The following is a 27,183-nucleotide window of genomic DNA, read 5'->3' on the forward strand; positions in this document are numbered from 1 at the left end:
TTCAAAGAACATACTTTTTCTGGAAGCATCAACTCAGTTGAAATCCATCAAATATTTCTCTAGAAAGACGAGGAATGTATACTGCGACCTGTAGTTATCTTCGCAAGTTTTCTCACAGAAATTTTCGCGTTTTATTTGTCGGACGCAGATTCAAGATTTTTCTTCGTCAAAATTCAGTTCTGCCGCCATTTTCTTCGTGTCTGAATAAATTAATCAAAAATGATTCTCAGCCTTTTTTCTTCGATTTCGGAACATTACAAGCAGCGTATCTATCGTATTTGAAGCCTTTGCCAGATAGATCGATTCACGCTGAGTGAATGAGTTAGAGATAGAGTATCACATAGGCAAAAAATTTTAGTTATAAATTCAAATTTGCACACGGCAGCGATGAGTATAGTTGCTTTTCCCGATGTTTCCTTATTTTTCCAGTTACTAATTCTAGTTAAGAGCTTTGACGATCAACGATAATTTTGCGGCAAATTGGATAACTGCAACGTGCCATCTTTCATATAAGTGGATGTGGTTGTTCACCAAGTATTTTTCCTAATTTGTCCACCTCTCTTATGATATTGCATACCATCTTGATTAATTGTATCTTAAGAGATGTGGAAATACTGCTGTCCAGTTCGTGAGAATAACAGGGAGTTACTGCAGCATTTTTCACATCTTTACTTATTTCGTTGACCGCTCCGATACCTGACGGCATAACAGCACACTCATCTGTTCCGATAGATATACATAATTTCAAGATAAGATTCATTTTTTTAATTTCTTCAAGAACGATTCGTCTAAAGCAACTCCAGTGAGAGATCAATATTCATCACTTTGGGTGTATTCGCTTACAGTCATAGGGGACTTGTTTCATATCCTAAAAAAATTAAAATCTACTAATATCCAGTTTTCAATATTTTTCCTTATTTTTTGATGATTTCAATCAACTATCTTATATCAAAACATCCTTTTAGCGAGACCACCACTTATAAATGAATAAAGAAATTTTTGTTTTGCATCGATTTAATTTAATTTATTATTAAAATTAATAAATATTTAAATAATGTATCACTAATTTATTTAGGCAGTGGCGGTTTGATAATAAGGCAACTACTTGCCTCTGGCAGTGGCAGCAACATTGGCGGCCTGTTGGGCCACAGCAATTCCCTGAATGGCGGCATCTCTGGTGTGCTGGCCAACACGCTCCTGTCGAAATGTATTAGGGCTGTTAGTAAACTGAAAAATATAAATTCAAAATTCTAGTAAAAATACTTACGATTTTCTTGCCGATCTTCTTGAGCCAACCGGCCTCGGTTTGTCCGGCAAAAATGGCGATCACCACGGCCAAGAAAATGAAGACTTTGTTGAAGTTCATGCTGATTCGAATTTTTCTGCTCTCTGAAGGGTGGGATTTATGAGATTTGTCCTTTATTTGCGCTTGAGTAGACACTACTGCTCTTCTTGAGACACTTGAAGTGAGTTTGATGGCAATGCATTTGTTGGCTGCACTTTTTATAGTGAGCTCAAGCATCGGCTTTTGGCAGCTGCAACCGTTATTAGACCTAGAAATGCTACGGGGGTGCACAGACGCTCACTATATGGGCGCCTACTGATAAGCGAACAACAATTTTTACACCGTCCGGTGATTTTATTCTTCTCAGTAGCGCAGATATGCATATACTATGTGTACCGGTGTCTCCTCCGAGATGTTTGTATATAATTATATAATACATTTATTTGAATACTCTAGGAGAATCCCCGTCTTTATGCAAACAAAGCGCGCACTTACCTCCTGATAAGGCAATACCTTTTGGCGCATAAAAATTAATACTCTTCAATTGTAATGAAACTCGAGAAAATAATAAAACGGAAACAGTGTAATAAAAGTTATTATTAGAAAGTACTTATTGTGGGTTATTTAATAAGTATTTATTTTAAAAATTAAGTACTATAAACATTAAGTAAGTAGTATAAATGTTAGGTAAATACTATAAGTGCAAATTTAAGTAGAAAGAGGCGGGGTTACTGCAATGATATGCCCACTAAAAGTTGTTATTCAAACATGAAACATTTTTGCCAAGGAATTCTAAGAACTTCATAGCAAGTAAATTACGCAATTAAGCGAAAAATAATAATTTTTCATCAGCTTGGGTTTCAAAATTGATAACTGTTTCATTAGTTTCGAGAATAAATGATTATATCACGAAAAAAGAATTAACAAATATGCACGTGGTTTAAGCCCGCTGCAGTGTCTATATCCCCTTCTTGTTCTCTTTCCTTGTGGAGAACATCATCTTCAACAATTTGGAAAGTATTGGCTCGGGAATTTCTAAAAATACATACATACATATATTGTGTTTGTGAATAAAATTTATTTTTAGAGCTAAGCTTGTCTCCGCGCTTTCTTATCACTAACATTCTAGAACAACGGATACTGCAAAAATCCTTATTTCTTAAGCCAACGCGCTCGAAAGCGTCGAATACTTTTAGGGTATATGTATATACCTGCAAAAGCAATAAATTGACCGGAGGTCAATCGTTAAACACTCCTGGTTGCTTTCGTTTCATTCGCGATGAATACAAAACTCGCGATAATCTTTGCTGCCTCTTTGTTTATTGCGGCTGTGGGATTCACACAGGCCGATTGGTTGGACGATCTAGACGAAGAAACGGTGAGTTATTTGCTCAATGCACTCATATCTTCCGGCATTCATTTCAAGTGCTTGTCTTTTCAGTGTCAAGTAGTTAATGCGGTGAACGAAAATGCTCAATATTTGTATGATATTCTTGGAAAAATATTAAGGAATTTAGATCCAGATTCGAATGAATAATAATACTTTATAATGGTGGTGGTCTCTGGACTGAAATTTAAAACGCATTTGTTTTTAGGTCGGATTTGTTTCTTGTAGCATCATCTAATTCCAAAGTTTTATTATAAAAATTTGAATGCTTAATATATTCCTGAGAATAAATATATTATGACTTGTGGAAATCTTTCAGTAACCTGCTTATCTTTTGCCGGCATCATTTAATAAACACTGCTTCATACATTTCTTCCCAACATAAGTCAATTTCTGAAGTTCAGAAAGAAGCTGCTTATTAATCACTGTTTTTGGCGAGAATTTCGATTTGCAGCTTGGTTCCCCGGCATCTGGCAATAAAAAATGAAATTCACACGAAGATAAAACGTTCAGTTATTTACGCTTTGTGAATCGAAAATAAAATAATCACTCGACTTGTCACATACTCACATCTGTTTATACGTCCACATATACTACATTTTATAAAAATGTGAGCAAATTGTGTAATTAGCTCAGCTCTGTTTCATTCATAAACATATGTATATGTATATGTATATAAAAAAAAAATAATTATAAATGGCCCAGCAGGAAACTATTAAAAAAAACTCTTTTCCCTGAACAAGGTACTATATATTAAGCAAAACACAGATGTAAATGTCGGAGACCCTATAAAATACCGGGTTTCCAATAGAGATGATATGATTTCTAAGTGTTTTTTCGACCATTTTTAATATAACATGATTTGTAATTTTTTCATTGTATTCAGTAATGTTTACAATTTCATCATGGTGGAACAACGTTTACAAATTATAAAATATTTCATCAAAATAATCGTTCATAATAATCTAAACTACTTCTTCTGGGGGTTATTTGAAGTCATTGGTTTTTAGCAATAAACTCTCTTCGAGCTTCAGAAATAAATATTGTATGTGCTATTCATGACATACGACTTAATTTAGTGGAAAAGGTACTCGAAAATTGGATCATCGAATTAGTTTCTAAAAAAGAAGTCAAGGATGACATTTTATTAGTCTATATTCAGAACTTAATTGTCTAGGTTGTATCGAATGTTCTTCACATTAAATAAAAAAACATTTGATATTCCTGACCAATTAGTATCTTTTAAGAAAGCATATCACTCTTATTGGAAAACCCTATATATAGCGGAGACAATTTAGCCATCCGTCCGTCTATATATACGCGAACTAGTCCCTCAGTGTTTGAGATATCGATTCGAAATTGTGAACACGCCTTTTTTCCAAAAAACTGTTTTTTTCGCAATCTCCAATATCGGACCTATATAAGATATAGCTGCCATACAAACTGATATATCAAAATGAAGTCCTTATATGGAAAACTTTTTTATTTGACAGCATATCTTCATAAATATTGTTGAAATTGAACCACTGTAGCATATAGCTGTCATATCAACTGACCGATTAAAATCAAGATAAAGATCTTTTTATTATTTATTATGGCTTTTAGTGGATTATTATGGACTTATGCTATTGCAGCATGTTTGCTAGAGAGAAAACATTTATTTCGACCTCTTTTACTTATGTTTTGAACTAAATAATATATGGTAGATTATATTATTTTATTCCTTTTGATGAATTGCAAGTCAGTGCGCTTAAAAATGAACATTTTGTAATATATAAATTTACGATATGGCGATAATTAGATTTTCCTGCAGGGTCGTTGTGCGAATAATAATTTGAAACGTTTTACATACGTACACTTTGATTTTAGTCTCGCTATTACTTTTAATAATTTTGTTCGTCTCATTTCTTATTAATTTATACTTCCTTACATTCAACTCAATAACACTGAAAAAATTAATTGATCTGCTTTTTATTCGCAAATTATTGGAGAATCGTCATGTGTATTGTTTTTTCTAGTGATAGGTGATTCCTCTTTATCTCAGTTTCGTATCTTTTCGTTATTTCGTATTAGGTCTACCCCGAGGGGCAAATCTATTAATGTTTAGTCAATAAAACATCGAAAATGTGTTTGTTTTGTAAAATTTAGTTTTCTTCAAATACTTTTATTTCAATCCCCGAAAATCAGTCACAAAATTTTCTAAATAAATAAATAAATATAAAACTAATTTAGGTACATAAATATTTTTTGTATCGGCTAGCAAACTTTTTAAGTTTATCCCTTCAATGTTGCCGCAACATTGGCGGCCTGTTGCGCCACAGCGATGGTCTGAATGGTGGCATCTCGTGTATGTTGACCAACGCGCTCCTGTATTTTGTGGGGAGAAATTGTGAAATTAGTAAATGCTTCTTATTTCTTAATGCACATTGAAATATACTATATATAATTTTTTGAATTCTTATTTCTAACTTACAATTTTCTTGCCAATCTTTTTCAACCAACCCGCCTCAGTTTGTCCAGCGAAAATGGCAATGAAGACAGCCAGAAGAACGAAAATCTTGTTGAAGTTCATTTTGTTTTTGTATGTAGATTTGTTTGTTTGTATGAAAGATTATTTAAGCTTGGTGTGCTTCCACTTTCTTCGACGTTCGAATTGTGTTTGTTGATAGTTCACTAGCTCAGCTTTGCTTTTATAGCATGACGGAAGTAAAAAGCAAACGACACCTTCCTTATCAGCGCGTTGTCGGGGATTTCTTTCCACTAAGCACTTAAGAGAGCAGCAATGTTGCTGAGTATGTATGTGTTACCAGCATCATCTAAATTTTATCATCAGTCAATATAAATGAATATGTGACCATTAAAGTACCTACGATGGAGAAAAACTTAAGTGTTTTTTGCCCAGGGATGTCAAATATTTTAAAGCAAGAACTTGCTTTATTGAAAGAAAGGAGATAAATTAATTTAACGTTTTTAGAGAGTCTGGGAGTTTTTTCAATCAAATTCGACCTCAATAATATTAAGTTGTCGAAAAAGTCTTTTCGTATTTCTAATCTAAACTAAAACTTAGTTTTTTTATATTTATAATGAACTTTAATGAATCAAATACTTGTGTATTCCATTTTAGTCGACCACTTTTTGTCCTTTTTCCGCTAGAGACATTTTCCTGGTTTTCTGGTTTCTCGGCGAAAAACTGCGACAAGTAATTTTCACAGGCTTCTCTTGAAGACAACTTTGCTCCATTTAGGGAGTTCTGCATTGGCCGAAACAAATGGTAGTTCGATGCTGCAAGGTCAGGGCTATATGAAGGATCCAAACTTCTCAGCCGCGCTGTCCCAGTTTTTGCCGAGTCATCAAAAATGTGTGTGGTCTAGCGTTGTCCTGATGGTAGACAAAGCCCTTTCTATTGAACAGTTCTGGTCATTTTTTCGATTGCTTGCTCTAATCTCATCAGTTGTTGACAGTAATATGTAAGATCAATTACTCGACCAGGCTGGTGCAGCTAATAGTGGATTTTCGCACATTATTGTCGTATTTGATTCAATTTTCGTCTCCTGTTAGAAATGGTTCGATTTCATTTCGTTTCAGCAAAGAATCATAAATGTTAATTCGGTCCAAATTTTTCACAGACAGTTCATGTGGTACCCAAGCATCGAGCTTCTTTTTGCAGCCAGCTTTTTTTTTAATTTTTCAAAACTTTTGATGATGAATGTTAACTTTCTTAGCGATGTCATGGATGCTTATGTGATGGTCCTGATCAATCTTTTCCATAATTTCATCGACTTTTCGACCAGACCGACCAGAGTGAGGTGCATCTTTCATGTTGACATTTTTAGAACGGAACCATTGTAGTGCTACACGAACTGATACAGCAAGCTTCACAAATTTCATTGGTGGCCTGTGTGGCATTCTTCCCTTTTTTATACAAAAATTTCAAAAAATAGGAATTTCTTCATTATTTTCACTAATTTTTGAACAGCTGTAATCTATTTTCAACTTCCCCGAATTTAATTTTTTAAATGGAGCTTAATATCTCACCTTTCCAACACTATATAACGGGTGATTTTTTTGAGGTTAGGATTTTCATGCATTAGTATTTGACAGATCACGTGGGATTTCAGACATGGTGTCAAAGAGAAAGATGCTCAGTATGCTTTGACATTTCATCATGAATAGACTTACTAACGAGCAACGCTTGCAAATCATTGAATTTTATTACCAAAATCAGTGTTCGGTTTTTTTTTTTTTTCGGACAAATTTTGTTCAGCGATGAGGCTCATTTCTGGTTGAATGGCTACGTAAATAAGCAAAATTGCCGCATTTGGGGTGAAGAGCAACCAGAAGCCGTTCAAGAACTGCCCATGCATCCCGAAAAATGCACTGTTTGGTGTGGTTTGTACGCTGGTGGAATCATTGGACCGTATTTTTTCAAAGATGCTGTTGGACGCAACGTTACGGTGAATGGCGATCGCTATCGTTCGATGCTAACAAACTTTTTGTTGCCAAAAATGGAAGAACTGAACTTGGTTGACATGTGGTTTCAACAAGATGGCGCTACATGCCACACAGCTCGCGATTCTATGGCCATTTTAAGGGAAAACTTCGGACAACAATTCATCTCAAGAAATGGACCCGTAAGTTGGTCACCAAGATCATGCGATTTAACGCCTTTAGACTATTTTTTGTGGGGCTACGTCAAGTCTAAAGTCTACAGAAATAAGCCAGCAACTATTCCAGCTTTGGAAGACAACATTTCCGAAGAAATTCGGGCTATTCCGGCCGAAATGCTCGAAAAAGTTGCCCAAAATTGGACTTTCCGAATGGACCACCTAAGACGCAGCCGCGGTCAACATTTAAATGAAATTATCTTCAAAAAGTAAATGTCATGAACCAATCTAACGTTTCAAATAAAGAACCGATGAGATTTTGCAAATTTTATGCGTTTTTTTTTTTAAAAAGTTATCAAGCTCTTAAAAAATCACCCTTTAGTATGACACAATGTGATTGGTAGCACTCAAGATATATGACTGCAATGACATACATATATATATTGACAAAATACGAAAAGACTTTTTACGCGCAATGCGTCCATGTTTAGACGGAAAGTATGAGGCTCCCACCGTCTTGTAGGAGATAGAGATCGTTTGCGTCGATTTCATCGAATTCCGAGGAAAAAAGTCGGTCAACATTGCATTACAACGCTCAATATTGAAAGAGATAAAGACCGATGATGTCGCCATATCACAATCCGCTCCAAATGGTAAATTTTTGAGGAGGAAATTGCGTCTTCCGATTCACATGAGGATTTGACTCACCACAATAGCGACAATTTTGTTTGTTGGAGAAGCCATTAAGGCCGAAATGGAACTCATGGAAAGAAGAACTTTCTATCAACGTGAATTTGGAAAATAATACTGGACAATTTCTAAGCGTTGTCCCAAAGTGAAACGTGACATGATGAAATAGCTAACCTTATATGTATGTACCTTAATCTTATAGAACACACTGGCAAATTTTTACACAAATCCCTAAACACACATGACCACGAGCTGTCAAAATCACGTCAACCCTATTGGTAGACGCGTTACATATGTATGTCGACTAAGGCTTACGTTAAATTTGAATTTTGATATTTTAAATTTACCTCTTCTGATTTTAAAGTAAATCATACAATGAAAATGAAATTCTGTACATAGATATTGTTGCAGCAACATTGCCTGCCTATTGGGCCACGGCGATGGCATCTTATGCATGTTGACCAACTCTTCTTCTTCTTCTTTACTGGCGTAGACACCGCTTACGCGATGATAGCCGAGTCAACAATAGCGCGCCAGTCGTTTCTTCTCTTCGCTACGTGGCGCCAATTGGATATTCCAAGCGAAGCCAGGTCCTTTTCCACTTGGTTCGTCCAACGGAGTAGAGGTCTTCTTCTTCCTCTGCTTCCCGCGGCGGGCACTGCATCGAATACTTTCAGAGCTGGAGTATTTTCATCCATTCCGACTACATGACCTAGTCAGCGTAGCCGCTGTCTCTTAATTCGCAAAACTATATCAATGTCGTCATATAACTTGTACAGCTCATCGTTCCATCGAATGCGATATTCGCTGTGGCCAACGCGCAAAGAACCATAAATCTTTCGCAGAACTTTTCTCTCGAAAACTCGCAACATCGACTCATCGATTGTTATCATCGTCCAAGCCTCTGCACCATATAGCAGGACGGGAATTATGAGCGACTTATAGAGTTTGGTCTTTGTTCGTCGAGAGAGCACTTTGCTTCTCAATTGCCTACTCAGTCCGAAGTAGCACCTGTTGGCAAGAGTTATCCTGCGTTAGATTTCCAGGCAGACATTGTTGGTGGTGTTTATACTGGTACCTAAATAGACAAAATTATCTACAACTTCAAAGTTATGACTGTCAACAGTGACGCCCCCTGCGGGGAGGGGGATTGAGAATATTCCCGCGGTAAGGCATGCCTGTCGTAAAAGGCGACTAAAATCCAAATGCACTATGTCCGACATTCACAGGTCTGTTTAATAATGTCGGCATGGTCATGAGGTGTCAGAAAAGTGCTATATTGAAATGATTATCATATTCTTTAAATGGGTTTGCGATTATATAACAAACACAAAAACGAAATGACGAACAACACATCATACAGCCGGGTCCTTAGGAATTCCTAGGAGTTCTTAGGGTCCCCGACTGGCAGTGGATCACAGGTAACACTGTGGTCTACAGGTCATACCAAAGACTAAAACATGGTACCACGGGGAGCAGTAATGCCCTTGGAGTTCGCTCCAATCTGCTCATTGGGTTCGGCCCTTTGGGGAGATTCGTGGTGGCTGTGGTTTAGACCTAAATGCAGGAAGGGCTTTTGTCCAATGTGGAGTCGCACTGCGGCCGGGTGCCGGACCCAAAGTACGGCAGAGGTTTAGGTAGGCCTCGTACCCGACCAAGGTGGCTAGGGTGTTTTTCCTTTGGTTTTCACCCGAACTGATTGGTACCAAAGTATAAGTGTGTGGCGTCACTTTGCTCTGGTTTCCCAAGGTATAGTGTTGTGCATGCACTTATGCTTTGGGGCGCTGATCAACGCTTTGATTTTGATCCGTTGTACTTTTTGAGTGCCGTGGATTTAAGTCTACTAGTGGCAGGTATTCACGTTAAAACACATTGACAGTTGTCAACAGTGACGTGAGTGCCAAGTCGCGAGTGCGACGACTGTTTGTTTGATGACAGGAGATATTTCGTCTTGCCCTCGTTCACTGCCAGACCCGTTTGCGTTGCTTCCTTGTTCAGTCTGGAGAAAGCAGAACTAACGGCGCGGGTGTTGAGACCGATGATATCAATATCATCGGCATACGCCAGCAGCTGTACACTCTTATAAAAGATTGTACCTGCTCGATTAAGTTCTGCAGCTCGAATAATTTTCTCCAGCAGCAGATTGAAGAAGTCGCACGATAGGGAGTCGCCTTTTCTGAAACCTCGTTTGGTATCGAACGGCTCGGAGAGGTCCTTCCCGATCCTGACGGAGCTTTTCGTGTTGCTCAACGTCAGTTTACACAGCCGTATTAATTTTGCGGGGATACCAAATTCAGACATCGCGGCATAAAGGCAGCTCCTTTTCGTGCTGTCGAAAGCAGCTTTGAAATCGACGAATAGGTGGTGAGTGTCGATTCTCCTTTCACGGGTCTTTTCCAAGATTTGGCGCATGGTGAATATCTGGTCGGTTGTTGATTTACCAGGTCTGAAGCCACACTGATAAGGTCCAATCAGTTTGTTGACGGTGGGCTTTAATCTTTCACACAATACGCTCGACAGAACCTTATATGCGATGTTGAGGAGGCTAATCCCACGGTAGTTGGCGCAGATTGTGGGGTCTCCTTTTTTATGGATTGGGCATAGCACACTTAAATTCCAATCGTTGGGCATACTTTCGTCCGACCATATTTTGCAAAGAAGCTGATGCATGCACCTTATCAGCTCTTCGCCGCCGTATTTGAATAGCTCGGCCGGCAATCCATCGGCCCCTGCCGCTTTGTTGTTCTTCAGGCGGGCAACTGCTATTCGAACTTCTTCATGGTCGGGCAATGGAACGCCTGCTCCATCGTCATCGATTGGGGTATCGGGTTCGCCTTCTCCCGGTGTTGTGCTATCACTGCCATACAGCAGGTTGGAGAAGTGTTCCCTCCATAATTTAAGTATGCTCTGGGCATCGGTAACTAGATCACCTTGGGGGGTTCTACAGGAGTATGCTCCGGTCTTGAAACCTTCTGTAAGCCGCCGCATCTTTTCGTAGAATTTTCGAGCATTACCCCTGTCGGCCAGTTTATCGAGCTGTTCGTACTCACGCACTCACGGCCTCTTTCTTCTTCTGTCTGCAAATGCGTCTCGCTTCCCTCTTCAACTCTCGGTATCTATCCCATCCCGCACGTGTTGTGGTCGATCGTAACGTTGCGAGGTAGGCAGCCTGTTTTCTCTCCGCTGCGACACGGCACTCCTCGTCGTACCAGCTGTTCTTTTGCACTTTCCGAAAACCAATGGTTTCGGTTGCAGCTGTACGTAAGGAGTTTGAAATGCCGTCCCACAGTTCCCTTATACCGAGTTGTTGACGAGTGCTCTCAGAGAACAGGAGTGCAAGCCGAGTAGAAAATCGTTCGGCTGTTTGTTGTGATTGCAGCTTCTAGACGTCGAACCTTCCATGTGTTTGTTGTCGTGCGTTTTTTGTTGCACAGAGGCGGGTGCGAATTTTGGCTGCAACAATATAGTGGTCCGAGTCGATGTTAGGACCTCAGAGCGCACGCAAATCTAAAACACTGGAGACGTGTCTTCCGTCTATCACAACATAATCGATCTGGTTGGTAGTTTTTCGATCAGGAGACAGCCAGGTAGATTGATGTATCTTCTTATGTTGGAATCTAGTACTACAGATAACCATATTTCGGGCCCCGGTGAAGTCGATCAGCCTCAACCCATTTGGGGATGTTTCCTCGTGGAGGCTGAATTTACCGACCGTAGTGCCAAAGATACCTTCTTTGCCCACCCTGGCGTTGAAGTCGCCAAGCACGATTTTGACATCGTGGCGGGGGCATCTCTCATAAGTGCGCTCCAAGCACTCATAAAAGGCATCTTTGGTCACATCGTCCTTCTCTTCCGTCGGGGCGTGGGCGCAAATCAGCGATATGTTGAAGAACCTCGCTTTGATGCGGATTGTGGCTAGACGTTCATTCTCCGGAGTGAATGATAGTACTCGGCGACGGAGTCTCTCTCCCACCACGAATCCAACACCAAACTTGCGCTCCTTTATATGGCCACTGTAGTAGATGTCACAAGGACCTACTCGTCTCTGTCCTTGTCCCGTCCATCGCATTTCTTGGACGGCGGTGATGTCAGCCTTTATTTTCACGAGGACCAACACGCTCCTGAAATTAAAAAAAAAGCACTTCAATTAGTAATCATGGTTTTAGAGGGGAACTTTTACGCTGGCGCATGGTTCCCCGACTTTTGACTGCAACAAAAAATCGATCGGTTGTTATGCTTCGGGGGTGGGGAAGAAAAAATCACATGAATCGTCATTCATCACATATTTGTTTACACATCCTTTTATAGTAAATTTTATGAGTAAAGTCACGTAAACAAATTATGCAATTTACTTTGCTGCTCTGACTGCTCTGTTCCATTCATAAAAGTTTTCTACTTGCATCTCTATAAAAGTAGCCATTAAGTGGTTCATTGACCTAGTAGGAAAATTATCAGAATTACTTGATGAAATCATCTCGAAAAAAATTTCCTTATTTATCATTTATTAGAATATTATATATTCATATGCATTTTTATAATCTTATTATGTTTTTTACTCATATTTCCATCTTTCATTTGTCTCAGTTGCTGTCAATGCTCAATTCTTTACTCTCAATACAAGCAACACAAAAGAGGTTAATATTCTGCTCATTATTACAAATTGTTTCTAAAACGTCGTTGTCTTTCCTGGTGTTATGTGAATCATCTTCATTTCGGTGTACTTTTTTTGTACAAGGAAACGAATAAATAATTATTATTTTTTAATTAGTGGAAATCCAATTTCATGATTCACGCAAGTTTAGGAAACACCCCGAAAAAACTGAAAGTGAAAGAAAGACTAAAATATTTTATTTTCATAGATAGATTTTTGTATTTACAGAGCCGGAAAGGAAAATAAGTTAGCATCTTAAGATTTTTTAAAACTGAAACCTAGTTTACATACACATGTGGGGCAACAGAGCTTAATGCAAATTCTATTAAATTTACGAACATATGTTAAGGCGTATTTTAGGTTAAGATAACTCATAATGTATTATCCAAATAAAAATTTTGTTGTTTCTATTACTATTAAGACGTGTACATTTTAGTCCATTTCGTGATTCGGAATAGTTAGTGGTTTCAAAACGTGTGACGATGGTGTAATGGGTATTTGAAGAGTTGCTATCGATCTTTCATTCGATCGAGTAATCCTCTAAAGAATTAATAAATATAATAAAATATATAGTATAAGTGTAAACCTTTTTTTGAAATCCTGAACAGGGTATATTAAGTTTGCCACGAAGTTTTTCAGAAGGAAACGCTAAGGACTGCATAAAGTACAGTGAAATTCCTGATAACCGTCGCAGTGTTTTTGACCGCCTATGGCGAACAGACGGAGAAAACGCCAATCAATTTGTTTGCTGTGATCATTTTGAATATTGTTCTTGAAAATAACTGTCTGGAAACACCACAAATAAAGAAAAACGGGCACAGCGAGAAATTGTACACATTTTTGTAAACATTTACGAAATCTTATACCTTTATCAGTTATAATTTGAACAAAATATTACCGAAATAGTTTCCGTATCCGGTTATTTGGAACATACTCATATCAGGTAATACAATTGGTTTTTGTATGAAAATAGTATAAATGATCAGCATGACGAGCTGAGTCGCTTCGTCTGTCTGTACTCGTATATACTACGAGTATACCTAGTCTCTCAGTGTTTGAGAAATCGATCCTAAATTTTGCATATTATTAGAATTATTTTTATTTATTGGCTCCGATAATATCCAAAATTTAATAAAAACGTCTTAAAATATATTATATGAAGACAGACCTAACAGTAATTTTTCTTTACTTCATTTCTTGAAAGCCCTTTAAAGTTTAGAAAATTTGAACTCTTTTCTTCGTTTCCTTTACTTTATCATAACACCGCTTTTTACTACTTTTCCTGGGCCAGATTTTATAGAGTTCGACGTTATCACCCAGTTAAGTATATGAAAATACAGCAAGCAAAGACAGGTAGCATTGGCCCAGTTTTTAAAGGATTCTTTGATTGCTAAATTAAATTTTATGAAAGAAATATAAATAAAAAGTGCATATTTTTTGGAAACAATTATTTTTATTCAAATACTCCTACTTTAATTTCCGTTATTCTGTCACAAATATGTCTAAATAAATAAATACTAAACTAATTTAAGTACATAAATATTTGTTGTAACAACAACTGAACATGTTTAGTTTATCCCTTCAAAGTTGCTGCAACATTGGCGGCCTGTTGCGCTACGGCAATGGTTTGGATGGTGGCATCTCGGGTATGTTGACCCACGCGCTCCTGAAATGTATGGAGAGAAATTGAGATGTTAATAAATCCTTCTTATTGAAGAGTAAATTCATATATTTATTTTATTTTTGAATTATAATATTTAACTTACAATTTTCTTGCCAATCTTTTTCAACCATCCCGCCTCAGTTTGTCCAGCGAAGACGGCGATGAAGACAGCCAAAAGAACAAAAATTTTGTTGAAGTTCATTTTGTTTGTGTATGTAGATTTGATTGCTTGAATGAAATATTATTTAAGCTTGGTGTGCTTCTACTTTCTTCGACGTTCGAATTGTGTTTGTTGATAGTTCACTAGCGCAGCTTTGCTTTTATAGCACGACAGAGGTACAAAGCAAACGGAACCTTTCCTTATCAGCGCGTTGTCGGGGATTTCTTTCCACTCATAATTTCCACTGAAGAAAGTAACGATGTTGCTGAGTGTGTAGTATGTGTTGCCAGCATCATCTAAATTTTTTTCAGTCTTTGGGTTAATTGGTGCAATTACAAATATTACCTAGACAACATAAGCTAGAATATTTTTATTGGTTTATATTTCAGGTAAAGATTTATTCGCTGCTTAAACATGCAGTTATATATACATATGTACGTAGATACGTATTATACGTGACCATTGAAGTACTTGCAATGGGGAAAAACTTAAGTTTTATTACCCAGGGATGTCAAGTATCCTAAAGCGAGGACTTGCCTTATTGGAAAGAAATAAAATAAATTAATTCAGCATTTTTGGATAATCTACAGTTTTCTTACTCAAATTAGGTCTCAATTTTTTTTAAATAACCGTTCGCGACCTATTTCTTTTTTACAAAAGTATTCAACTGGAATTAGGTCAATGTTTGAGTCTATATTGTAATAATTGTTGGTTTTTTTTTATTATGTACAAAATCCATGGCAAGACTTACGAATAAAAATTGGGTAATATCAGCCAATACTCTTTAAAATATTTCTTATGTAAAAAAAGCCAGGAAAGTTAAGAAAAATTTTAACATAAAAATAATTTCCACTGGTGGGTACTGAAAATGGCGGCACAAGTATGCTTTATTATTAATTCTTTCTTCACAGAGGAGAATCATATGTAGAGTAAATTAAACTTTAAACCAACTTCGCAGTTCAATGGTCTGGGACACAGATATTGTATTAATTTAGGGAACAAATAGCTACAAATCATAAATTTTGACGATTACATTCGGAGCCGATTTGTTACCGTGTTCACCTAAGCTTCTACACTTTTGAAGTGTATTGGTTTGTCCATAATAGCCCAAGCAAGCCTTCTAAGTTCACAAGAGGGTTTTCAATGAGCAGTACGTATAAAATATATGATAGTAGAAAAAGTCTTTTCGTATTTTGTCAATTGATGTCGTTGCAGTCGTATATCTCCAGTGCTACCAATCACATTGTGTCATACCATATAATGTTGGAAAGGTGAAATTTTAAACTATATTTAACCAAAAAAAAATTAAATTCGAGGAAGCTGAAAAAGAGTTACAGCTGTTCAAAAATGAGTGAAAGTAATGAAATAATTCGCTATATTTTGAAATTTTTTTATGAAAAAGGAAGAATGCCAGGCAAGCCACTAATGAATTTTGTAAAGTTTACGGAGACGATGCTGTCAGTTCGATCGCTTCCGTTCTGGAAATTTGAATAATGTCTATAGTAGAAAAATGGCAAAAGGTGGTTGTATTGAAGCAGAAGGAGACTATTTTGAATAAAATAAATTGATTATCGGAAAAAACAATTTGCTGTTTTTATTTTTAAGTCCTGTTTACTTTGGAACGCACGAATACGTATTTGCGATGACACTTATCGCCGAATGTGTTTCTAAAAGCTTCCGGTACGAATTTAGAACAATTAAAAATTTCCTCGAAGAATAATGTATTGCTTATCAAAATAAGTGGCTTTAATATCTAGACAAGTAGTGGAAGTATTTGCAAAGGGTAAGTGTTTTTCATATTGAAGTGGGCAATTCAGCTAATATAATAAACGGAACACTCAACGAAACTTTCAGAAAAAATGTCCACCATATCTTCTGTTCTAACAAGAAAAAACACGCAATCACCTATTTTTAGAATTAGGTTTATTTACTTTTAACTTCTTGGATTTAAAATTGGAAACTTGTTAGAAATCTGATATTTTTTCATGCAATCTTGGCTTTGCTTCTATCCATTTCAATTGCTAATATGGCATGTAAAAATAAAAAGTTTGTAGTTTTTTGAAAATTTAATTTTATTCAAATACTATAATTTTAATTTTAGTCACAAAATGGTCTAAATAAATAAATACTAAACTAATTTTAAGTACATAAATATTTGTTGTATCAGGTAGCGAACTTATTCAGTTTATCCCTTCAATGTTGCCGCAACATTGGCGGCCTGTTGCGCTACGGCAATAGTCTGGATGGTGGCATCTCGTGTATGTTGACCGACGCGCTCCTGAAATGTATAGGGAGAAATTGAGAAATACTTCTTATTGCAGAATGCACATTGAAATTTATATATTATTTTGAGTTATTATTTAACTTACAATTTTCTTGCCAATCTTTTTCAACCATCCCGCCTCAGTTTGTCCAGCGAAGACGGCGATGAAGACAGCCAGAAGAACGAAAATTTTGTTGAAGTTCATTTTGTTTGTGTATGTAGATTTGTTTCTTTGTGCGAAAAATTATTAAAGCTTGATGTGCTTCCACTTTCTTCGAATTTCGAATTGTGTTTGTTGATAATTCAGTGGCTCAGCTTTGCTTTTATAGCATGACAGAGGTACAAAGCAAATGACACTTTCCTTATCAGCGCGATGCCGGGGATTTCCTTGCATGCGGTATTCAGTAGAGTGCAAATATGTATGTATATACATATGTGAATTGGAGATTCCAAGTGTAGCCAGCTCCTTCTCCGCTTGGCCTTTCCAACGTAGAGGTCTTTCTTTCTTTCCTTTCTTCTTGTTTCCCCGCGGGTACTGCGCCGAAACTCGAGTGTTTTCATCCATTCGGACGACATCACCCAACTATCACACAGTCATAAAAGCATTTCTAAAAATATATTGCACTAGTGTATAAAGATTATTTTTAGAGTTAAGGCTGCTTCTCCGCTTTCTTATCACTAAAATTTTAGAAAAGCAAAAATCCCCTTTTCTTTAGCCATTGCGCATGTAAGCGTCGATCTCTTTATGGCAAAATATAAACTTGACATTGTAAAGTAAAAAATCTCGATAATCATTGCTGTCTCTTTGCTTATTGCGTCTGTGGGATTCACACAGGCCGATTGGCTGGAGGATCCAGACGAAGGAACTGTGAGTTATTTGCTCAATGTACTTCCGGTATTAATTTCAAGTGTTTGCTTTTTCAGAGTCAAGTAGTTAATGCGGTGAACGAAAATGCTCAATATTTGTATGTTACTCCTGGAAAAATATTAATAAATTTAGATGCAGATTCGAATGAAGAGTAATACTTTACAATGGTGTTCGTCTCAGGGCTGGAATTTAAAACGCATTTACGTTTAGGTCGGATTTGTTTCTTGTAGCATCATCTAATTCTGAAGTTTTATTATAAAAAACTGAATGCTTTATATATTCCTGTGAATATATACATATATTTTGACTTGTCGAAATTTCTCAGAAATTTGCTTATCTTTTTCCGGCATCATTTAATAAGCACTGCATGATATATTTCTTCCAATTAGAAGTCAATTTCTGAAGTTCAGAAAGAAGCTGCTTATTAATCACTGTTTTTGGCGAGAATTTCGATTTGCAGCTTGGTTTCCCGGCATCTGGCAACAACAAATTAAAATCACACGCAAATAAAACGTTCAGTTATTTACGCTTTGTGTTTCGGAAAAAAAATCACGCGAATCTGTTTAAACGTTCGTGTATAGTAAATTTTACAAAAACGTAAGCAATTTGTGTGATAAGCTCAGATCTGTTTCATTCATAAAAAATGTTTCACATACAAATCTATATGCACTTATGTACATATGTTTAGAAAGGAAAATATAATTATAAATGACCCAGCAGGGAAATTCTTCAAAACAAAAAGAAATGCAGCTCTGAAATGTAATAACTTCAGTGAAACCGAGATTAACGTTTTTTTGGTATACATTAGGTTGGAAAATATCTCCTTTCCGCTTTTTGGCCTTCATTCAATGCTTTATAAAAGTGTTACAGTGATCGGATTTAGTTCAAATATGCGCCGTTTCGTTCGATAATCTGCTTCCGACTAGACGGCAACTTCATAATGCCCCCCTTGTAGAAGCTCCCCTCTTTATTTGCGAAGAACTCGGACAGCCACTTTTCACAAGCCTCTTTTGAGTTCAACTTTACACCAACAAGTGGGTTCGCCATGGACAGAAACAGGGGGTTATCACTTGGCGATATATCCCTGCTGTGGTGGTTGCGATAAAACCACCTTCCGAGCTACAGAAAAAGTTTTTGTTTCGACCTCTTTCATTTATATTCGCAACTTATTAATACATGGTAGACTTCGATTGTGATTTCATTATTTCCTTTAATAAGTTTTCTATCTTTCATCGCATTTTTTTTTGTTAATTTATATTTGTTTACATTCAACACAACAACACAGAAAAAAGTAATCGATCTGGTTTTTATTCGCAAATTATTGGTGAATCGTCTTGTGTATTGTTTTTTCTGGTGCTAGGTGATTCCTCTTTATTCCTAGTTTCGTATCTTTTCGTTTATGGATTTTTATTATAGTCAACTTTTTCCCAAACTCTTATTGATGGAAACTTAATATTTCATATAGTACGTCATATTGAGAAACACCCATTCAGATAAGCCTTTGCAACATTTTGAAACTAAACAAAAACCATAAAATAATTGAATTTTGGTTTCTAACACCTTGATATTGACGAGATTTGAATATTTGATTTGATAAGATCGAAGGAAAAGGATGAAAATATTGCTCCGATAATAGACAGTTAGTGTTATATAAATATTAGTTCTTTTATCTTTGTTAATGCTTTTATAGACACCTTAATGACTTCCGACATGTCTTAAGCCCGCATCGATAATCAATTTTCATAAGAAACTCGTTAAGAGTATATTAATACTAGTAGAAAAAAAATTAGTCAACAAAAACATCGAAATTGTTCGTATCTTAAGAGGAAGTTGTTTTAGTTTTTTTATCTAAGAATACTATAACCAAGGTTTAGATAATATTAACTAAAACTTTTCGGTAAAATTTAGTTTTATTCAAATACTTTTATTTCAATATCCAGAAATCAGTCACATAATTTTCTAAATAAATAAATATTAATCTTAAGTTAGGTACACATATGTTATTTAGAGCTTCCGAACAGATTCAGTTAACCCTTCAACGTTGCCGCAACATTGGCTGCCTGCTGAGCCACAGCAATAGTCTGGATGGTGGCATCTCGGGTATGTTGACCCACGCGCTCCTGAAATTTAGGAATGAAATTGAGTTTAGTTAATACATATAGTTTAGTCTTGAGTTACTTTTTCTAACTTACAATTTTCTTGCCAATCTTTTTCAACCAACCCGCCTCAGTCTGTCCGGCGAATACGGCAATGAAGACAGTCAGAAGAACGAAAATCTTGTTGAAGTTCATTTTGTTTATGTATGTAGATTTGTTTGTTTGTATGAAAGATTTTTTAAGCTTGGTGTGTTTCTACTTTCTTCGACGTTCAAATTTTGTTTGTTGATGGTTCACCTGCACAGCTTTGCTTTTATAGTACGAGAGAGGTACAAAGCAAACGGAAGCTTTCCTTATCAGCGCGTTGTCGGGTATTTCTTTCTACTCTACATTGTAGAGACTAGCAGTGTTGCTAGGTAAGTATGTATGTGTTTTCAGCATCATCTCAATTTTGTGTTTTCAGTCCTAGCGTTAATGTGTGCAATTAATTTTATTATTTACACAATATTAGCGAATATGTGCAAATATTATCAAATGTAATAATTTTCAATTTCAGTTAGTAGTGTTTGAATTACAGGTAAATTAATATTTGTCACATTAAGTTATATATACATATGTATGTATATTTGTGCTAAGGTGGGTCAAAAAATTTTTTGCGCTTGATATTCTGAAAAATAGGTCTAAGATACCTCCAGGAAAGCCTTTCCAAGTCTCCTAATTCCAAGTGAACGTTCTCTGCCTTACAGAGTGCACATTTTTTTTATTATCAGATCGAAAAATTCAAATCATTTTTTCGTTTAATAGATTACAAAATTTCTCATATGATTTTTTCATAAGCCTACCCGTTTAAAAGATATGATTGGTTAAAGTTTAATTATTCTAAGGCAAATTAATTTCTTTCTTTTGAATTCTATAACTCAATAAAAAAAAGAACAGTAACTTCGAAAATTCATAGTTTTGTGGGATATCTACAACTCTACAAAAATGGTCACTTATGTTTCGCATTATGGCATGACATATTATTTCAAGTATTTGGAAGTGAGATTTGACATTTTTGATCTGATAATAAGAACAAATAGAAAACTAAAAGGCGATGGATCTTCCAGTTACATTTAAGACATTTGGAGGGACTTCCTTAGATAGAGGATATCTAACAACCTATTTCGAGCATAGCAAGCGAAAAAAAATTATTCGTCTTTTACTCACTATAATACGAGGGCTGTCCGATAAATAACCGACCTAACCATGATGCACGCGTCTTTTTCAAAATTTTTTTTTTTTTTTTTTCTACAAAGTCTCCTTGTAACTCCACACACTTCTCCCAGCGATGCTCCCATCTCTGCAACCCTTCCAAATAGTACTTGGCGTCTTTGTCTGCAAAATACGAGTTCACGAAAGAGATTGCCTTCTCATTTGACGAAAATCTCTGGCCACCGAGCGCAGTTTTAAGTTGAGGAAACAAAAAAAAGTCGCTTGGTGCTAGATCCGGTGAATAAGATGGATGGTCAAGCAGTTCGAACCGCAATTCGTGGATTTTCGCCATGGCGACTGTTGAGGTGTGAGATGGTGCGTTGTCTTGGTGGAACAAGACTTTCTTTTTTTGCAAATGTGGCCGATTTTTCGAAATTTCTTCCTTTAGCTTGTCCAATAATGATGCGTAGTATGCTCCTGTTATAGTTTTTTCTTTTTCAAGATAGTCGATAAAAATAATTCCATGGCTGTCCCAAAAAACACTCGCCATCACTTTCCCAGCCGAATACACAGCTTTAGGTTGTTTTGGAGCTGGTTCCCCCTTTTCAATCCACTGTTTAGATTGGTTTTTTGTTTCGGGCGTATAATGATGAATCCAAGTTTCGTCTACAGTTATTAATCGGCGCCAAAACTCGGTCTTATTGCCTCTAAACTGAGCCAACAGAGCGCTGGAAATGTTCATTCGCGCACGTATGTGGTCTAGCGTAAGCAAACGCGGCACCCAACGCGCGGACAGCTTTTTCATGCCCCAATCTTGGTTTAATATATGGCAAACACATTCTCTTGACATCTTCATAAACTCAGCTATTTCCCTAACTTTAATCCGGCGGTCGTCTAGTACCAATTGATGAACTTTAGCGATGTTATCGTTAGTGGTTACAGTTTTTGGACGCCCAGGACGTTCATCATCTTCCAAGCTCCTGCGACCACGTTTAAATTCAGCTGCCCCAAATTTTACGGTGGTAAAGGATGGTGCAGAGTCACCATACACAGAGTCCAACTCATCTTTGATTTGTGAATTCTTATTGCCTTTCAAAAATAAAAATTTAATTACAGGTCGATATTAAATTTTTTCCATTTTGGGGAAATCACCGAAATAGACTCACAAAAACGACTGTCAACAGATAATTGCGCAAGATAAATTTCTGAAATTTTGGCGAGTAGCTATTATAATATGCACAATTTGAAGTAGAAACTTTTTTTCAGATGTGCCGCTAGCTTCACGTTGAGGTCGGTTATTTATCGGACAGCCCTCGTATTTTCAAATGTAATAATTTTCAATTTCAGTTAGTAGTGTTTGAATTACAGGTGAATTAATATTTGTCACATGCAGTTATATATACATATCTATACGAGTATATGTGTTAAGGTGGCTCAAACATTTTTTTGTGCTTGATGCATTGAAAAATGGGTCTTAGACACCTCTAGGAAAGCCTTTCCAACTCTCTCTTAATAGTAAGTGAACGTTCTCTGCCTTACAGTAAAAGCTATGTAATGTATGTTGTTCATGTCGTATATGGCATATTGTCCAACAGAAATTATATAAGTACTATAGCGACTAAAAGTATAAAAGAAATTTGAATTTTGATATTTTAATTCTATCTTTTCTTAACTTTGTAATATTTTTGAACATTTGGATCATCATTTTAAGGCCCCAGATATTAAATTCGGGTACCAACAGCTACAAGTCATAAATTTTGACGACTGGTGCCGATTTGTTACCGCGTTCACATAAGCTTTTATACTTTTGAATTGGCTTGTCCAAAGGGGATCCATCAGAGTACCCTAGTATGAGCTCTAGTGAACTAATGGGTATTGAATGAGCAGCACATATAACATATGTTTGGTAAATATATACCATATATGTATATATTTTGTTGTTATATCGAGAAAAAACATTCTTCAAAATGCTGCCAAGTTGACAGTCCTTGACCGGATAAAGACCAATGGTTGCAGAAATCCCCACTTTAATATTATTTATATGTTTCTAATAGGTATTATAGATATTAAAGTATATATTATATAGTCCATTTTTCGCAAACCATAATACAATATAATTTTAACCAATAGTGCACACTGTCGATCTGTACCACTGTGAAAGTTGGCTATAGAGATACATACCATATTTGCTATGACATTCACTTATCACTGAATGTGCTTCAAAAAGCTACCGGTACGAGTTAAGAACATTTAAAAAAAAATTATTAAAGCATAATATAATGCTTATCAAAACAATAACAATAGCCTTCAAGCAGTGGAAGTATTTGCAAATAGTAAGTGTTTTCCAAATTGAAGTGGATACCTTAGCAATATAATCAACAGAACACTGAACAATATTTTCAGAAAAAATACCCATCATATCTTCTGTGCTAACAAAAACAAACACGCAATTACAATTATTTTATTTTTAGAATTAAGTTTATTTTCTTTTAATTTCTTGATTTTTTTTCTTTTTTTTTGAAATTGGAAACTTGTTAGAAATCTACTAATTTTTCCTTCTAACTTGGCTTTATTATTGATAACGTGGGGCGTGAAAATAATGAGCGTTTATTTTTTGGTATATTTGATTTTATTCAATTATTATAATTTTAATTTTAGTCACAAAATGGTATAAATAAATAAATACTAAACTAATTTAAGTACATATGTAAATATTTGTTGTAACAACATTCCAACATATTCAGTTTATCCCTTCAATGTTGCCGCAACATTGGCGGCCTGTTGCGCTACGGCAATGGTCTGGATGGTAGCATCTCGTGTATGTTGACCGACGCGCTCCTGAAATTTTATCGAAAGAAATTGAGTTTAATTAATAAATGCTTTGTAATTTAAGAATTTGTAGAGGTATATATTTCAGTTTAGAGAATTTGTTGGACACTAACAATTTTCTTGCCAATCTTTTTCAACCATCCTGCCTCAGTTTGTGCGGCGAAGACGGCAATGAATACAGCCAGAAAAACGAAAATTTTATTGAAGTTCATTTTGTCAGTATACGTTTATTTTAAGCTTGTTGAGAAGTACTGTGTTCTTCAACGTTGGAATTGTGTTTGTTGATCATTCGCCAGCTTGAGGCTATTTTTATACTCGTTGCACGCGGACATCGGAAATGCAATCAAGCGCCACTTTTTGTTATCAGCGCGTTGTCGGGGATTTCTTTCAATGGTACTCAACGCTTGCTGGAGTATATTCAAATCTAGGTATTATATGTAGCTCTATATAAAATTATGATCACTTCCACTTTTGAGTAGGTGAAATCCTGATAATAATTTTTTCTTGAATGTATGTCATGACTTCTTAGAAACTTTCATTTGATAACAATATTTTCAATTTTTATTTGATCATTTCGTTGTACTCTTACAACAAGGTACTTACTACTAACGGGTGATTTTTTTGAGGTTAGGATTTTCATGCATTAGTATTTGACAGATCACGTGGGATTTCAGACATGGTGTCAAAGAGAAAGATGCTCAGTATGCTTTGACATTTCATCATGAATAGACTTACTAACGAGCAACGCTTGCAAATCATTGAATTTTATTACCAAAATCAGTGTTCGGTTCGAAATGTGTTTCGCGCGCGTGTTTTGTTCAGCGATGAGGCTCATTTCTGGTTGAATGGCTACGTAAATAAGCAAAATTGCCGCATTTGGGGTGAAGAGCAACCAGAAGCCGTTCAAGAACTGCCCATGCATCCCGAAAAATGCACTGTTTGGTGTGGTTTGTACGCTGGTGGAATCATTGGACCGTATTTTTTCAAAGATGCTGTTGGACGCAACGTTACGGTGAATGGCGATCGCTATCGTTCGATGCTAACAAACTTTTTGTTGCCAAAAATGGAAGAACTGAACTTGGTTGACATGTGGTTTCAACAAGATGGCGCTACATGCCACACAGCTCGCGATTCTATGGCCATTTTGAGGGAAAACTTCGGACAACAATTCATCTCAAGAAATGGACCCGTAAGTTGGCCACCAAGATCATGCGATTTAACGCCTTTAGACTATTTTTTGTGGGGCTACGTCAAGTCTAAAGTCTACAGAAATAAGCCAGCAACTATTCCAGCTTTGGAAGACAACATTTCCGAAGAAATTCGGGCTATTCCGGCCGAAATGCTCGAAAAAGTTGCCCAAAATTGGACTTTCCGAATGGACCACTTTTGAGTAGGTGAAATCCTGATAATAATTTTTTCTTGAATGTATATTATGACTTCTAAGAAACTTTCATTTGATAACAATATTTTAAATTTTTATTTGATCATTTCGTTATACTCTTACAACAAGGTACTTACTACTATTTTACAAATTTTTCATAGAACATCATTGTGGCTCTCATCGAATATTTGACAGTGAGTAATTCTGAGATGAACAAAGGTACCGAAGTAAAACTTGACATTTGAAATTAAGCTCGATATCTTTCCCTAAGAGCCATTTATCGATTTTACTGGTCACCGTTAAATCATCTGACAATACACCGTACGTATTAGTCAGCTAGATAAGCTAGATATTGATACATTTAGTGGGGGCTGCGAGATGGAAAAGTCGAATACCCTATAAAGGGTATAAACAAGTGATTAACTAATCTGTAACCGGTCATTTGGTTACCTTTCAGTTCAGATATCGATTCGAAAGTTTCCTCCAATTCTCTGACGATAATGATCCACTCTAACATCGAGCTACCATACAAAGTGACCGGCCAAAATCAAGTTCTTGCATCAAAAACTTTTGTTCAGATCAAGCCAATATAGCATCTAGCTGTCAAACAAACTGACTTCCTAAGTAAAAGTGGCTTACTGTGGCGAATATTCGTATTATAATCTGTAGCAGGGGATTTCATTGGTCACACCAGGTATTTCGTTACGGTCAATCAAATTTGCTACCGTGTCTAATTTTTATAATCTAAAACAGCTCTATAGAAATCTTTAAAAGTCTGAATCACGCTTGTTTAGCTGCTATTTCTAGCAAAAGTTACTTCCGTTGTCCATCGCATTCGTGATTGTCGGGTTCCGTTTTAAAAACTAGCAATTATTACGATCCATCTTACAATGATTACTAAAATTGCGGTTATATGTGCTGTATTCCTGCTTCTTGCGGGCGTGGAATGCCAACAGCAGGATATTTTTGGCGGTCTCTCTGGTTTGATAAACCTCGCTAAGAGTTCTGTTAGATATTTCCTAATATTACGTTCAAATACTTGGGTTAATATCAAGTCTGTTTTCATTTTCAGACTGACATGCTGCAAAAGAAAGCGGATTTAATTAACCAAGCGTCCCAAACTGCTCAGAACTTTGAAAAGTTGTTGAAAAGTTTTTATAATTGAAACTAATAAAGTTGTATTCGTTGTGTATTTGTAAAAGGTATTTTTAAAAGAAATTAACAATAAATCCGTAAATGTATGGGAAATTTCGAGAACAGTTAGATCCAGTGAATTTAATTTAAATTAAAAAGCTGGAGAATAGTAAGCTTAAGTTATTTAAAATTACAAAATTTTTTTTTTAATTTCTTCTGCTGGTCTAAAAATCCAAATTATTGTTAAAATCCTCTTCCTTCGATCATTACCTGACTAATAGATGTGTATATCTAAGAAGGTCGTGTGAAAATTTCAAGTCGATTATCTCATCCGATTAGAGAAAATTGTCTCACCGACTCTGAAAACAGAGTTTCGACAAAACGCGTTTAAAATTTTGGGAACCGATTAAAAAATATTTACAAACACGCTCATATCTCCAAAAGAGTTTCTCAGATCATATTCGATAATATATCGATTTTTGTAGTTCACAAGAACAACCCCTTAAGTTAAAGAGATCATTTCGATTGGTCACTGGCGAATGACACGCGTGATGATTTGCTCCAAAGCCTGAATCGAGCGGATTGTCCGCATAGACTTTAGACTTTAAATATCCTCACAGGAGAAATTCTAACGGTATGATATCACACGATAAACCGTCCCAAACGTGACATTTTCTGCTCACTGAAGTGTTCTTTCAATAAATCCATTAATTGAAGCGATGTGTGTGAAGTGGCACGGTCTCGTTGGAACCAAATGTCGCCGATAGCAGCAGCTTCAATTTCAGGCATCAGTCGATTATCTTGGCGCGATAGCGGTCGCCATTGAAGGTTACGTTCGAACGGGCATCATTTTTGAAAAAAATATGCATTGAGGATTCGACTGGCCCACGGTGGAGCTTTGGATGAAATGGCAGCTCTTGAATCTCTTAAAGTTGCTCTTCGTCCCAAAGTCGGCAATTTCGTGGATTTACGAGTACATAC

General features: G+C 36.3%; 6 protein-coding genes and 1 long non-coding RNA gene across 10 annotated transcripts; 1 reads left to right on the forward strand and 6 right to left on the reverse strand.

Annotated features, from left to right (window-relative positions):
- Positions 1 to 1,061: 1,061 nt before the first annotated feature.
- LOC105231777 (cecropin-1) lies at positions 1,062 to 1,482 on the reverse strand. The gene is made up of 2 exons (XM_011213233.4): positions 1,268 to 1,482; positions 1,062 to 1,197 (listed from the first exon to the last, which is right to left on the reverse strand). The coding sequence occupies exons 1-2, from the start codon at positions 1,364 to 1,366 to the stop codon at positions 1,102 to 1,104; spliced, it is 195 nt and encodes a 64-aa protein (XP_011211535.1). The 5' UTR covers positions 1,367 to 1,482; the 3' UTR covers positions 1,062 to 1,101.
- A 3,315-nt stretch (positions 1,483 to 4,797) lies between these two features.
- On the reverse strand, positions 4,798 to 5,342 carry LOC125776845 (cecropin-1). The gene is made up of 2 exons (XM_049450466.1): positions 5,146 to 5,342; positions 4,798 to 5,039 (listed from the first exon to the last, which is right to left on the reverse strand). Exons 1-2 carry the CDS (start codon positions 5,242 to 5,244, stop codon positions 4,947 to 4,949), a joined length of 192 nt encoding a protein of 63 aa, XP_049306423.1. The 5' UTR covers positions 5,245 to 5,342; the 3' UTR covers positions 4,798 to 4,946.
- An 8,764-nt stretch (positions 5,343 to 14,106) lies between these two features.
- Positions 14,107 to 14,588, reverse strand: LOC105231778 (cecropin-1-like). The gene is made up of 2 exons (XM_019992329.3): positions 14,384 to 14,588; positions 14,107 to 14,283 (listed from the first exon to the last, which is right to left on the reverse strand). Exons 1-2 carry the CDS (start codon positions 14,480 to 14,482, stop codon positions 14,191 to 14,193), a joined length of 192 nt encoding a protein of 63 aa, XP_019847888.2. The 5' UTR covers positions 14,483 to 14,588; the 3' UTR covers positions 14,107 to 14,190.
- Positions 14,107 to 23,979, reverse strand: LOC125776842 (cecropin-1-like). 3 transcript variants are annotated; one of them, XM_049450461.1, is made up of 3 exons: positions 23,801 to 23,979; positions 23,567 to 23,696; positions 14,107 to 14,153 (listed from the first exon to the last, which is right to left on the reverse strand). In XM_049450461.1, the coding sequence occupies exons 1-2, from the start codon at positions 23,897 to 23,899 to the stop codon at positions 23,604 to 23,606; spliced, it is 192 nt and encodes a 63-aa protein (XP_049306418.1). In that variant the 5' UTR covers positions 23,900 to 23,979; the 3' UTR covers positions 14,107 to 14,153; positions 23,567 to 23,603. The 3 variants fall into 3 exon arrangements, with proteins under 3 accessions (XP_049306418.1, XP_049306419.1, XP_049306417.1); XM_049450462.1 differs by lacking the exon at positions 14,107 to 14,153 and adding an exon at positions 16,499 to 16,588; XM_049450460.1 differs by lacking the exon at positions 14,107 to 14,153 and having other exon boundaries at positions 23,543 to 23,696.
- On the reverse strand, positions 16,581 to 19,968 carry LOC125776844 (cecropin-1-like). Of its 2 annotated transcripts, XM_049450465.1 has the most exons (3): positions 19,871 to 19,968; positions 16,810 to 16,914; positions 16,581 to 16,718 (listed from the first exon to the last, which is right to left on the reverse strand). In XM_049450465.1, the coding sequence occupies exons 2-3, from the start codon at positions 16,906 to 16,908 to the stop codon at positions 16,626 to 16,628; spliced, it is 192 nt and encodes a 63-aa protein (XP_049306422.1). In that variant the 5' UTR covers positions 16,909 to 16,914; positions 19,871 to 19,968; the 3' UTR covers positions 16,581 to 16,625. The 2 variants fall into 2 exon arrangements, with proteins under 2 accessions (XP_049306422.1, XP_049306421.1); XM_049450464.1 differs by lacking the exon at positions 19,871 to 19,968 and having other exon boundaries at positions 16,810 to 17,007.
- On the reverse strand, positions 19,475 to 19,898 carry LOC125776847 (cecropin-1-like). Its single transcript, XM_049450468.1, has 2 exons — positions 19,764 to 19,898; positions 19,475 to 19,691 (listed from the first exon to the last, which is right to left on the reverse strand). The coding sequence occupies exons 1-2, from the start codon at positions 19,860 to 19,862 to the stop codon at positions 19,599 to 19,601; spliced, it is 192 nt and encodes a 63-aa protein (XP_049306425.1). The 5' UTR covers positions 19,863 to 19,898; the 3' UTR covers positions 19,475 to 19,598.
- Positions 23,980 to 25,623: 1,644 nt separating the features above from the next.
- LOC105231779 (uncharacterized) lies at positions 25,624 to 26,331 on the forward strand. Its single transcript, XR_852798.3, has 3 exons — positions 25,624 to 25,762; positions 25,822 to 26,075; positions 26,141 to 26,331. It is a non-coding gene; the product is annotated as an uncharacterized LOC105231779 (long non-coding RNA).
- The last annotated feature ends 852 nt before the right edge of the window (positions 26,332 to 27,183 follow it).

This window comes from Bactrocera dorsalis, chromosome 2 (assembly GCF_023373825.1).
Source record: "Bactrocera dorsalis isolate Fly_Bdor chromosome 2, ASM2337382v1, whole genome shotgun sequence".
NCBI lineage: Eukaryota > Metazoa > Arthropoda > Insecta > Diptera > Tephritidae > Bactrocera > Bactrocera dorsalis.